General features: G+C 35.0%; 1 protein-coding gene across 8 annotated transcripts in view; it reads right to left on the bottom strand.

The window, feature by feature from the left end:
* Positions 1-13,923, bottom strand: part of EYA4 (EYA transcriptional coactivator and phosphatase 4) — a 315,711-nt gene that overhangs the window by 275,973 nt on the left and 25,815 nt on the right. For all 8 annotated transcript variants that reach the window (XM_072643383.1, XM_072643389.1, XM_072643385.1 and 5 more), the window contains one exon: positions 2,086-2,187. In XM_072643383.1, the coding sequence (XP_072499484.1) occupies positions 2,086-2,118 (33 nt within the window). In that variant the 5' untranslated portion in view covers positions 2,119-2,187. The remainder of the gene's footprint in view (positions 1-2,085; positions 2,188-13,923) is intronic.

Genomic DNA, 13,923 nt, shown 5'->3' with positions numbered 1-13,923 from the left:
CCTCCATTCAGCTCTGTGGTAGAATATATAAAATATGGAAAATAACTGACAAAGTATTAAAGTGATAGAAAGAACTGACCAGAACAATTTCATAAGTAGTACAAGGAAGATGAGCTGGTAAAAGAACTTCCCAGTAATTTTCTCACCTCCATCCCTTGTCAAATCAGAAGGGAAAGACATCCTGAACTTGATAAGAATACCCATCGCTGTACTAGTGGACAATCCTCCAGCCTTAAAACTGGCTCTTGTAAATTAACATGATCTCTCATACTTTTCCTGACTCCCTGGACCTGAACTACTGTCTGCTCTAATCTCAGATACCAAATGAATCCTCAGACATAGGTATGACTTCTAAAGTCTTGTCAGAATCATCCTAGTCCTGAGTGACAATTCCTGCATGGGTATTATGTACTATACTATAGGGATCAGAAGACACAGTTACTGTGATTATGTATCTCTCTATATTTTATTATCATACATATATATAACTATGTGCCTATCTACCTTTTATTATCATACATACATACATACATATACATAGTTAGTAGTATGTTGTTGAGATTAGACTGTCATATCAACACCTGAAGTGAAAAATAGAAAAAAAATCTACTTATCCTATATGTACATATACACATATACATGTTTATGCACACATGAAGGTATGTGTATGTATGGATCTATATCTGAGTACATATATATTCACATGTGCATATATAAACATTCTTGTATATATGTGTATATATACATGCAGACATATGCATGTGTATATGTATACATACTTTCTTCCTTGTTAAAAATAACCTTCACAATTCATTGGAGAAAAACTTTTTTGTGGTCTCATAAGAACACACAGTGAATGTGTTATCCCTATTTTCTGACATTAGCATGAAAACCAAGTTTTTTTCTGATCCATTTTGTGCTTTAATATGAATGAACAAAGTACCTTAAATACCATGAGATTTTCCCCACAGCCAAGGAAACTCATCTCTATAAAATCTTATGAGAGTTTTTAAAGGAAAGCATAAAGAAAGACTATACTTGTGTAGATTGTTCCCTGACTCATATTCATCTCAAAATTCTGAGGATTTTCTAAAAAAATTGACTCCATTGTAAACCTAAGATATATTCTTTTGGTGAATTTCCTGTATACTTGTGAAATTCCTGATGGGGCAATTCAGTTTGTTACTGATTATCCAAGTGAATGGAGATGGTTACATTCATTTGTATAAATCAAAATAGAGGACATTAATGTTTCATTCCTGGGGATGTAACTACTCCTATCTGCACAGTGAGGTAACATTCGATGGACACGAGCATAGGGCAATTGCTCCAACACTTCCACCACTCCTAATGCACTATTCCAATGAGCAAACTAATTCTGACTTACAATTTCTGTGTTAGACTTCAAAGCTACTCCATGATCAAAGATGACAAGTGGGAAATGTAAAGAATGGCAGAACTTCCCAGCTAAATAAGGCACTAGAAAAATTTTCCTTGCAGAAATCAGAACCTAGTACACACACACACAAAAACTAATATATTCTCCAATGAGCTTCCCAGCTTGTATGAAATATGATCCTGGAAATTTAGAAAAATGATAGGAAGATTATTATTGCCATTCCTAAAATTTTTGAATCATCATTCTAATATAAAATATACTGTCTTTATCCATCTCAAAGTTTCATAGTTTGAAAACTGTATGTAATTATTTCAGACAAGTACAACATGTCAAAATTCAGTTATTATCCAATTATCCAGTGTTTTCTTGAATGCTCAGTGTTCTTCTTCATAATTTTGTGAGTTACAGATGAATATTCAAATAAGTCTTTCATAATGGGAGACAAATAGAAACTGAATCCCAGTCATCAAAGGTATTCCATAGCATTGTCATCCTAAATAATTCTGTTATGATAGCCACACCATATATATGTGTGCATGTATATATACACACACAAACATATTGAAATATACATAGAATATTGATAGAGAGAAAACAACTATTTCTTCTCACATTAATACAGAATAAGACTATTAGCAAATTTATAGCAACTTTTTAAAATAAAATTATTTTTAATTAGGACTTACAGATTGTTCATTTAAATCCTGTGAGTCTTCCATGTGGTTTTCTCACTTTTCTTTTCTGTCTCAAGTAGAAGTTGTTTCCCTTTTAAATTAAAAATGGAATTTCTAAAAGAGAGAGACAAAAAAATAGAAAGAGAAGTTATTTTCCTGAATTTGACCTTTAATTCATTCCTAAAATTTTCCATTTTGTCCCAACATGTGAAATGTTAATAGGGAAACTTGTTTTTAACACAATGCAGTACTTGAAAAGAATAACTATGAAAACAAATCCAAGTGATTTAAAATTCTTGACTCTTGATGTCAGTAGAATCCATGGGAATAACTATTGATTTAGAGCTAGATGGGATCTTAGAAGTCATTTTATAGATGAGGAAACTGAAGCTCATAGAAGTTAAATGGCTAATACATGCCAATGATCGGGAATCCCTTAAGTAGGGAAATGTTCCCATCTAAGTGGGAGGAGATGGGGTTCAAAGAAAAGCCAAGTTCAAAGTTCAGAGACAACCAAGTATAAACTGAAACATCCTAGGACTGGTGCCCACCAGGATATCTCTACAGAGTGACATAATCAAATGAGAGAAGGAAAAATAATTACTTGAACAATGATTCAGGATCAGAAAGCCTGTGCTAATCAGGAGGTCAAGATTCAGGGAGAGATGGAAAGTTATATTTGTCAGACTTACTCATGTTACTTCTATAGCCTGCTTCTCTGTTTCTTGTGTATCAGCACAATCATTGATGGATTCTGCCAATCTCCCTCCTGACTTAGCACCCTCAATGAGCTATGGGATAATATTCTCTCCCTAACCCCTTAGACCTCAAAGCCTTAGACTGATTGACAGCATTAGTGGAAAGCCTCTAAAACAATGTTTGCTAACTCATACCTCATCTCTTTGGGATTATAATACTGCTGATACACTAGAAACAGACCCTTCTTCACCTCCATCATTCAAAGAAATCTCAAACCATGCATTCTTTCTACTCATTTGCAATTATCAGTGGTGGGTGAACATTATGAACTGAATAATTTAATGTAAAAATGAAACCATCAAAGAAAAGTCTAGTAGAAGACATAATTGGGTGTAGAATATGAGGGTTAACCCCAAGACTCAACAAGTAGTAGAAGAAGTTTCACAACCATTTCTAGTAGTTTCTGTAAAAGTCTCTTGAAGCAGAGGTTATGGAAGGATACCCACACCTAGGCCTTCGTGATCAAGGTGTCCCTGGAAGTGACACTTTAACTGCATGTAGCGTGTATTTCAAGTAAGTCCAGGTTGTATCAAAATTTCTGAGGCATCTCACTTACCATGCAAACTGCCATATGGGATGAATATAAGAGAAAAACAAACAAAAACAAAATCACAATAGTTGGAAATCATAACTTGTATAGAAGAATATGGGAGCAGCTTAGTAGCATAGTGGATAGAGCACTAGGCCTGGACTCAGGAAGACTCCAGATAAAATCTGGCCTCAGACTCTTACAAGCTTTGTGACCCTGGGCAAGTCTCTTACCTCCAATTACTGCAAGAAGAAGAATAAGAAGGAGGAGGAGGAGGGGAAGAGGATCTATGTTTGCAAGTGAACTAACTTATATTAACATTCCTTAATGATAGGAATAATAGACAGGAATACAGTCTTAAAGACAATATTCCTAGGCTCAGTAGGCATACTTTGACTATTAGCTGGAAGGCAATATCTACGAAAACCCATTTTTATTTTTTTACCAAAATATTTTTTAAAAAGAGAAGCCTTATAGAAATGAAAGAATTTCAACTCTCCTATTTTGTCTTTACTGTTTGGAGTGCTATACCAAGTTTCCTTTTGATGGAGGATACAAAGGCAAGCCTTAAGACTTTAGAAAAACATTCTTCCCTTCAAAAGTACATTTGGTAGTACTTAATCAGTCCCACACTTTGGGAGTTGGGGTCATAGTGTAGAGGAGCAAACAGGGACCAGAAGTTAAAGTTAAGCCAGACATAATCAACAGGTCACTAAGTCTGAATCAGGGAATATATATATATATATATATATATATATATATATATATATATATATATATATATATATATATATATATATATATATATATATATATATATAATTGTATGAGGCAAATGTCATGGCAGAGCGCCCTTCCTGGTAAAAGCACTATGGAATATATTTCATATATTCAAAGTAGCGAAACTGACCCCCATAGTCCCTTTTATTGTGTAGTGAATTTAACTCCAGGAATCCCAAACAGGAGTGAATAGATCTACTCATTTGCAAGGCTAGACAGAAGTTTTGGTCCTATAGGGTAGGGTGGGAATGGGGTGGGGTAGAGTGGAGAAACTTAGGAGTTCAACTGATTCTTCTAACCATTTTGATTAGGAAAAGACCTTGCCGGCTTTGAAGGACATTAGATCTCCCTGTCTTCTCTTCATGCCCCCAACATAGGAGTGGCCCGCATCTCTCCCATCATTGTCCTAAACAGCCCTCTCAGATAAGATGGTGGCAGGGTCTACATCACTGGGAGCCAAGGACAGATTGGATTCACAGCCCTTTAAGAAGCCCCAGAAAGAGACTATATGTCATGCCTAAGAAAAACTTCTTGAGTATTCCACAAATAAGAGAAACAGACTTTTAGCAACCAGGAAATGTGAGTTACTATGTGCACCCTCTAAGTTTGAACCCATTTTCCCTAAGACATTGTATATATTGTAAGGACAGTGAGTCACATAATTTTGGAGGATGTTTGTACTAAGTGCTCTTATTGTACCAACTTAGAAAATACCATTAAAAAATACTCTTCTAGCTAGCTAAATGGTTTTCAAGTGATAATCCTGGGGTCAGGGGAGTACAGGGCTTGGTGCTTGGACCATTGTCAGAGAATCACTGCTGACCCCTTGGGAGTGCACCTAGAAATCTAAGGCATAGATATAGCTAACCCCATTCTGGGGCGTGAGTCATCTATGGGAATGGGAGTTCAGATAATAACACCTTAGCATTTACATAAAGTACACTTTGATTCCTTTCATTTAAAGAATGGGAATCAACATAATGCTGTACAAGGGATTCAATAATTATTTGGCAGTTCTGGCATGTCCTGTTCTGAATTGGGATCATTCACAATCTAACAGAAAATATTAAAAGAAGAATGAAATAAAGAAGATAACTTTTTTTTCTCTAATATAGAGACTAATGAACATTAATTCCATTATTTTCTATCATCACTGGAAATAGTCATTGTGGGAAGTCATGTCAAGGGGTTACCGGGCCCTAGAGAACAACCCTTGTCTTATGTGATGAGGGCATAATCATGCACGCCCAAGTATAGCAAATGAGGAAAGACTTTGCAGAACTCTTAATGATTCTTGTGTTAAACCCTACATCCTGACCCTAGGACCTAGAGTCTAGGTCTAGGTCTAGGTTATACATTTCTGCTCTCTTCTGAGATTATTTGTTCTACCAATGCTGCTTCTATTTCTACCCAGACAATACTTTCTGCCCCTTCAGGTCTACCAAGAGCCCCATTATCTCCAGATTCCAATATATTCCATATGGCACTTCCAAAACAAGAACTTATGATCTTTCCTTTATTTCTAATGATATGGAATAATGTCAGTTTCAATCTGTGTCCAGTCTCAGTTACAATGACCAAATGATACACGTAAAGCTTTCTGCAAACCTCAACGTTTTCCCATATCAGCTGCTACTACTGCTGCTGCTGCCACTATTGATCCGTATTAGAATATGCTATCAATAATTATAATGTAATATTATTGTTAATTATTGTTGCTGTGTCATTTCTCAGATGTGTCCAACTCTTCATGTCCCCCGTTGGGTTGTTTTGGGGTTTTTTAGCAAATATACTAGAGTGATTTGCCATTTCCTTCTCCAGATCACTTGTCAGCTGAGGAAACTGAGGAAAATAGGGTTTAGTGACTTTCCCAGTAAGTGTCTGAGGCCAGATTTGAACTCATGTTTTCTGATTCTAATTCTAGTCCCCTGTCCTCTTTGCCACCTAGACGACCTTAATAATTATAATAATCACCAAGAACTTATTATAAGTGCACTGGGTATCACAACACATCAATATGCACAATTCTTATACCAAAGCTATGTTTTCTTTCATGACTATACTGCACTATGAAAATGTATTTAAAGAATATGTATTTAAAAAACAAACAAACAAAAGCACGGGGAAACAAGATGTATTTCCAAAGAGACTATTATTATAGCTTATAGTTATTATAGCTACTATTAATAATGAGTTATAATAATAATTATAGTTGCATGTAATAATGTATTATACATAACAATTATTAAAATGATAATGTTGCTCAGAAGGTCATTTGTGTGCATTTGAATTTGAGAAATAGAATTATTGCCTTTTTAACCAGTAGTTTCACTATTCTACTCCAATTTTGAAAATATTTGCAGTTGTATCCCATGTTACTATGCGATGCTTTCCTCAAATTTTTAGTTATTTTTTACTTAAGTTTTTATGGTGAGAGTTAAATTCTCTTCTCTGCCAAATATATTAATATACTAAAATATTATGAGTACAGTGATTTTCTATTATTGAACCAAGTTAAACTACCTAGGTTAATTGCAGACAGAGTATTGCTTTACATCATAATTATGAAATGGTTGTTATACCATATCCTTCAATGTTTGGCTTTCCAAGGAGGGAGAAAAATTACTACCGCAGCTAGCAATGAGGGAAAGGCAGTGCTACTCCCTAATAAAGATGCAAAATTAAGGAATAACTTACTCCTTGCTTTGTAATGAGATGGTAATCTAGTTTTCTAGTAATCTAGTTACTAGGCAGTTCACCCATGTTAGGTGACTCTAAAGCAGGGATAACCATTACTTTTACTTGTTCAAAATCTTATAACAATGCCATAATAAAATAATAAAAATAAAACATACATGGAAACATATATGGAAATATATCTATTCAAAGCTGTCAACCTGAAGAAAAGCAACATATCTTATAGATTCATTGATGCTGACTTGGAAGTTGGCTTCAAACTCACTCAGAACATCCTCAGCTAGGGTTAGGATGAGCAGGGAATGTACTCAAGAGCACTTCACAATTTAAATATTTGTAATTCTAGCAAATTCAAACTTTAAGACAGAAAACAAATCTATTTTTATCAAAGAAGTGAATGTATTTCATAATGGTTCATCCATGACTGTAATAAATAATAGTAAGAATATTGACTAATATAAATATTTAAGATTTTTCAAAAGCACTTTAAATGTATTTTTTTACTTTAACTATATTATACCCTCTGAGATGACTCACATCAACCCTGTGATATAAATGCCATTATTAAAGTGATTTTCCAAATGAAGAAACTGAATCTGTGAGAATTTAAATGACTTGTCTAGGGCCACACAGATAATACACATATACAGCAAAATCCCAAGTAGGACACCCTATCCTCTTTACTTTAATTTTGAAGAAGGGAGGCAAATAGGCATGCAAGGGGAAAGAGGTAGGTCTGAGCCATGAAGCCAAAATGATATAAGATTGCTAATAAAGATTTGGAATTAAACCAAGAGACCTCAGCTTCCATTATTTCTGGTCTCCAAGTAATTAAATAGAATTCCTTCTCTACTTCATCATATGTCTAAGATAAACATCGTATATAGAGTTGTAGTTTAATGGGATTGTTACTTAAGATTTAAAAGTAAAAAGGACCTTAGAAATTATCTAAATATCACTTTCATTTTATACATAAGTTGAGTGGCTAACTTAGGTAGTAAATAGAAGAGTAAGGATTTGAATCCAATCCTCTGACTCCAATCTAAGTATTCTTTGTGCTACAGAATGGTGGCTGCTAAATTTTATGAGTTGCTTACATGGACCATTTTGATCTCCATATATTTTCTATTACTCTAGGATAGTATTTTGGTGAACCAAACTTAAATTCAAAATAATTTTATAACACCTGTATTTTTAAGGCACTGTGAGGAAGATGTTATATAAGCTGAACATTAATCATTGGGGTAGCATTAACCCATTTCAGCTCTCTCCCTCCCTTCCTCTCTCTCTCTCTCTCTCTCTCTCTCTCTCTCTCTGTCTGTCTTTCTGTCTCTGTCTTTCTGCCTCTCTCTGTCTCTCTCTGTAAAACATATGCACAATATACATAACATATATACATATGTCTGTAAAAATATGCATACATACACACATACACACACAGGTTATAGTTTATAGTGAAAATGACAGTAATGGTTATTAGAATGTTCATTTATGTACACCTAAATTAGAAAATCATTTTTTAAAAAACCATGCTTTAATTACTGTGTAAAAGGAAGATAACTGAATTTTAGAGAAAATGGCAATATCATAACCAATGATTTCCCCATGATCTTGTCCATTATTTGCCAAGTATAGTTGCAAACAATGCTAAGTAAGGTGTTTCATTCTCACATTACCTTCACCCTCCCCATTTCTTTCCCCAATCCCATTGTCCTTCAACTCTCATTAATGAGGTTGGGAAGCTGGATAAGGCACTTTTTGGTTCCAACCATTAGCCAGTGATACCAAGGAACAAAGCCAAAGGTGAGGGCAAAGATTACCCATCTCCAATTCTATGGCCAACTATTCAGAGAGGCAGAGATGGGCATTCTTTGACCATGCACCTGACTGTGTACCCTGACAGTGTCAAAGGAACACTGCCAGAATGTCCATGAAACCAAGCCACAATGAATACAAAGGAGCACCTGACCTGACTTCATTCTTCCCAATGGGGCCAAAGCGTTCTTTCATTAGTAGAAAAACAGTGAGTTATTTTTGAAACCCAGTTATAAATAAATAAATTATACACTACAGAATTTTTTTTTTTTTACCAATCTTAAAACTCCTATGCTTAACCTGAATATTGGAATTTTTCTTGCTGAAAATTTGGACAGTTACCTCTTGCTGATTCTTAGATAGCTTTAGGTCTCTTGGTACTAAAAATTCCCTGGGATTATTAAACATGGAATGCTCATTTCTGGCAAGCTAATCTATCAAAGTTTTTTTTGCTATAATGGCATTCCATGAGTGCTGAAAGACTAAAAAAATACAAAGAGAGAAAAAGCTGAATTCTTTTGTCAAGAAAATAGGAATACCTCTTTCGCCAAAATACATTTAGTTAGCCTTGTATTAATCAGGTACTCTATTCAAATTTATTATTTTTTCTATGCTTAGATAGTCTCCAAAGACCTGTGCAGTTATTATTGCTACTATTATTATCAGTGTTAGTCTTTTTATACAATGCAGTGTTTTGGTTTATTTACTTTGTTTCCCTGTGACATGAAAGAGAAAATTACCTAGTCTTTTCTGAGAAGGTAGTCTGACCTTGGAGGCAAAAGGCTTTTTGTGTCCTAGAACTTTTAAAAAGTGGCAGCCTAGGAACCACTTTGGAAGACAAATATATGGCTGCGTTTACTAACAAAACATACCTGACTATTTTATGCCACTCCGAAGCACAGTTATCTTTATAAATTTAGGAATTGCTCATGGAATGTTTTATCCTTATCCTCCACATCCTAAGTCAGAAATAGATACTCTTTTCTTAACTTTTCATTCTTTGTCTTACAGCTTTAAACAAGAAAATAATTTCATTGCTTTCTTCAGGAAATATTCATTCATTCTTTCATTTCACATGTGCAAAAAAGGGGAAAAACAAACAACATTTGGGCTATTGGGCTCCAGGTACCACGCTACACCCTGAAAGGAACACCATATAGAGTCACCACAAATGACTATCAGAGAGAGAAATAAAAAATGTCAATAACTTTACATATGTGTGTGTGTATACACACACACACATATATACATACACATGCATATACATATATATTTGTACAATGTTTTATGATATGCACATTAGCGACAGAAGGGAGATAAGTGGTTCAGTAGATAAGAATGTGCACTTGGAATCAGGAAGACCAGGGTTTAAAATGCTACCTCAAGTACTTATTACTTGTGTGACTCAGAGCAAAACATGTAGCTTCTTTTAGCCTCAGTTTCCTTATGTATAAAGTGGGGTTACTCATTACACATTCCCTAGTGTTGTTAAGACTGAGATAATATATGTAAAGTACTTTGCAAACCTTAAAGTTCTACATAACTCTTATCATTATCGTTATAATATTTATAAAACAGAGTGGCACATTAAGTCCAAGATGATCACTACAATCTGATGAGATCAGAGAAAGCATTATGGAGTGGGTAAAAATATTTGGGTTTTATTTTTAAAGGGGGGAGGGGAACAACAAAGGGACAAACAGGGGAGGTAATATCAGTTTTGTGTTTCAATCTCATCTATTAGAAATAAAACTAAATTTCTAAATCATTTAACACAAATTTTTTTGAAAGAAAAAACCTTTAAAGATAACTGACAAATTAACTAGATTTAAAATATGAATAAAGTTGCCAAAACCACTGCAAATCCTCAGGGCTTAAATAACTAACTTGTGATATGGTGTCTAATAGTAGTCCAAAATTATTAAGGAAGGTTCTAGCCTCTCCTTACAGAACACAACACCAAAGTCTGTCACTGGTATTTCTCAGTGGCTACAGCTCAGTAGAAACACAGCCAGGGTCAGGTGGAATGCCCTTGTGAACTGGTTAACATTTTCTCTTCCACAGTCATACACTGTATCTCTAATCCCAGTCAGTCATCTTACACTTGCCATTAGTCACAGCAGAGATGGGAATGAATCAGCAGAAACCCCTCACTACTGGAAAATCAAGTGAAAGTGAATGTGGTATTGAAAATGAGGTTACGGTATCATTTTGATGTGTTAGTATTTTGAGATAATATTTAATGATATCTTAAAGATCAATGAGATATTAGAAACAGAAATCAAATAGGCTAACTGAGGCAATTAAACAAACAAACCTTTATAAAGCACCTTGATATGCTATGCATTGTATGCTATAGTACTAAAGACAGATGTGTGTGTGTGTGTATATGTGTGTGTGTGTGTATATGTGTGTGTATGTATAAATGAGTCCCTGTCCTCAAGAAACTTACCTTCTAGTGGAGAATACAATGTAAAGCTAAATAAAAACCCTACAAGAAAACCTGAGGGAAAAGGGAGAGGGGTCAGAGTTGTCAGTGTAGAGACCATGGAGAGCTTCACAGAGCAGATGACACCTGAGCTGACTGGCACCAGCTGGGTCTCACTTGCATACCCCAAATGGTAAATGTAGTTTTGTGGACAGATGCCTTCCTTCTCTGACATTGTGTTGCATCTTTGAACTAGATCTTAGCCTAATTTGAAGGCAGAAGTCTTGCTGGTTAGGAAGCAACCACCAAAACAAGTGGAATAAGAAGAGAGAGATGTTAGATTTTAGTATCACAGACTTAGAGTTGGAATGTCATTAAGCCATTTTACAGATGAGAAACTGAGACCCAAAGAGGTTAAGCGACTTGATTGAGCCATATCCTTAGTAAATGTCTGAGAGTTAGAAAATATTTCCCTACTATTTAGATTACTGATGCCTACAACCTACTAAATTGCAGGTCAAACATTATCATAATATTATCACATTATAATTGGTGGCAGCTACATGGCACAGTGAATAGGGTGCCAGTCCTAGAGCCAGGAAAACCTGAATTAAAATCTAGTCTCAGCTACTTATTAGCTATGTGACCCTGGGCCGGTGACTCTCTTTGCCTCCATTTCCTCACTATAAAATGGGGATAATAATAGCACCTACCTCCCAGGATTGTTGTGAAGGTTGAATAAGAAAACAATTGTACAGGACTTTGTCCAGTGTGTGGGACATAATAACTGCTATATAAATGCTAACTATTATTGTTGCTGTCATTGCTATTGTGATATTCATTTCAGGATTCATCTGATAACTTCTGTTATTGTACTACAATCTAGTTATACCAAATATCACTTGGGATTAAAATCCCTGTGGTTTGTGAGAATAGTAGGTTGAAGTCTCAGAGAAGCAGATTTCAATGCATTAAAAAAAGAATGATTTCCTATCAAGTATTGCTATACAAAAGCAGAAGTAGCTGTCTTAGAAGTAGTGGGCTCCCTTTCAGTGAGGTCATCAAGCTGTAGTGGGATGGTCACTGGTCAGGGATATCGTAGAAGAGAATCTCAGTGAGACCTAAGTCCTATTAAATGATCCTTCTATAATTCATTCCAACTCAAGTACTGTCATTCCATTGAAAAAATATTTTGTTTAAAGCAAACATTTTTTTTAAACAAAATTCAACCTGGAAAGATCTCAGGGAGAAAGCTCCTCTTCCTTTTCCTCAAAAGGGAATTATGAAGTATAACCTAGAAGGCTATTATTAGTATCCCACGCCATTGCATAATACATGCAAGGAGAAGGAAGGGTCATATGTAAGAGCACATTTGATATTTGCTTTTTGGTTCTTTCTTTCTACTGATTATTAAGAAAATAAATGAGAACTATGGGAAATTTAGGATCTGGCCACAGCTTAGAGAATCTTCAGCTTGTCTCCTGCCACAACTCCTTGAATAGAATTGAATGGTTTTCACCAACCTCAAACATGTTTAAATTTTACTATAGATAATATTTATAATTTTCATGGTAATAAATCAAGAGATTATATATTACATATACATACATATATGCATGTGTGTATTTCAAAATTCAAGATTCTTTTAATAGTGACATATATAAATATATTTCAGAGTTCAAGTTATTTTGAATATAGATAAGAGAGAATGTTTGAATTTCAAGACCATCTTCTAAAAAGAATGCAGGGATCTTTAAATATCAAATAGCTCTTATCAAATTTTATTTTGATAAACTAAGTGTTAAAACAAAACATTAACAATAAACATGTTGATAGGCAACTGCCCTATTTATTAAATGTTCCCCGGGAAGATTACTCAATCTTTTTTGGGGAGGATCTCGTTCAGGCGTTTAACACCTTGAGTCTATCAGAATGTTCTTATATCTAACCTAAATTCCCTGCCCTCCAATTCTTTTTCAGTGCTTACTGGAAATGAAAATCAGGCCCGCATGACCCACTGTAATAATAACCTTCACAAGTGTGAGAAATATTATTGGCTTTCACACCCAGCTTTTCTAGGTGATATTATTTCAACCAATCCCTCCAATGATTTCTTTATGGCATCTTTACTGGGCCCTTACTTATTTAATTCTATCTTGGAGAGGTAGCTTTGTGGAGTGTCAAAAGCCCTGGATTTGATTGCACTTGAGGCCCTGCATTACAATCCTAGCTCTCCCAATTGGGCCCTGTGTGCCTTAGGAAAGTAACTTCAACTCTTTGGGTTTCAGTTTCCTCATCTGTGGTAATGAATGGGTTAGACTGCATGTTCTTCAAGCTCTCAATCCTATGACTCAGTTTCCTATAAATTTCCTTGAAAACTCCCTATCTTCACATTTTGAGAACTCAGAATTGGACACTATGTTTTTTTTTCTTTATTTCATGCTTCCTGAATAGCCACTGGCTGAGTGGTGATATCCTGGATCTCAGCCACAGGGACAGGAACTGAATCTTTGATTTCCTTGATGTAGGGAAATCTCAAATAAGAAAACTTCCCGTGCTGGTTAGCACTTTCTCTGCAATTTAGACCTTAGAGAATTGATAGCACTAAGAAGTTAAGTGACTTGCCCTGGGTCACAACGCCAGTGTATATCAAGAAATAGGACATGAACCCACATCTTCCTGATTCCAAGACGTTCTCATTATCCACTAAAAGTGCTGCCAAAACATTATGAATATTTTGGAGTCAGAAACTGTAAGAATTTTTTCTAATTATGATGAAAATACTACTACATGCTTTCTACATTCTATTGTTTCTGAAGCTGAAAATTTATTTCTCTTTAAA

Source organism: Notamacropus eugenii, chromosome 2 (assembly GCF_028372415.1).
Source record: "Notamacropus eugenii isolate mMacEug1 chromosome 2, mMacEug1.pri_v2, whole genome shotgun sequence".
Lineage (NCBI taxonomy): Eukaryota > Metazoa > Chordata > Mammalia > Diprotodontia > Macropodidae > Notamacropus > Notamacropus eugenii.
The sequence above is the reverse complement of the archived record's forward strand: the minus strand, read 5'-3'. Positions and strand labels throughout refer to the sequence as shown.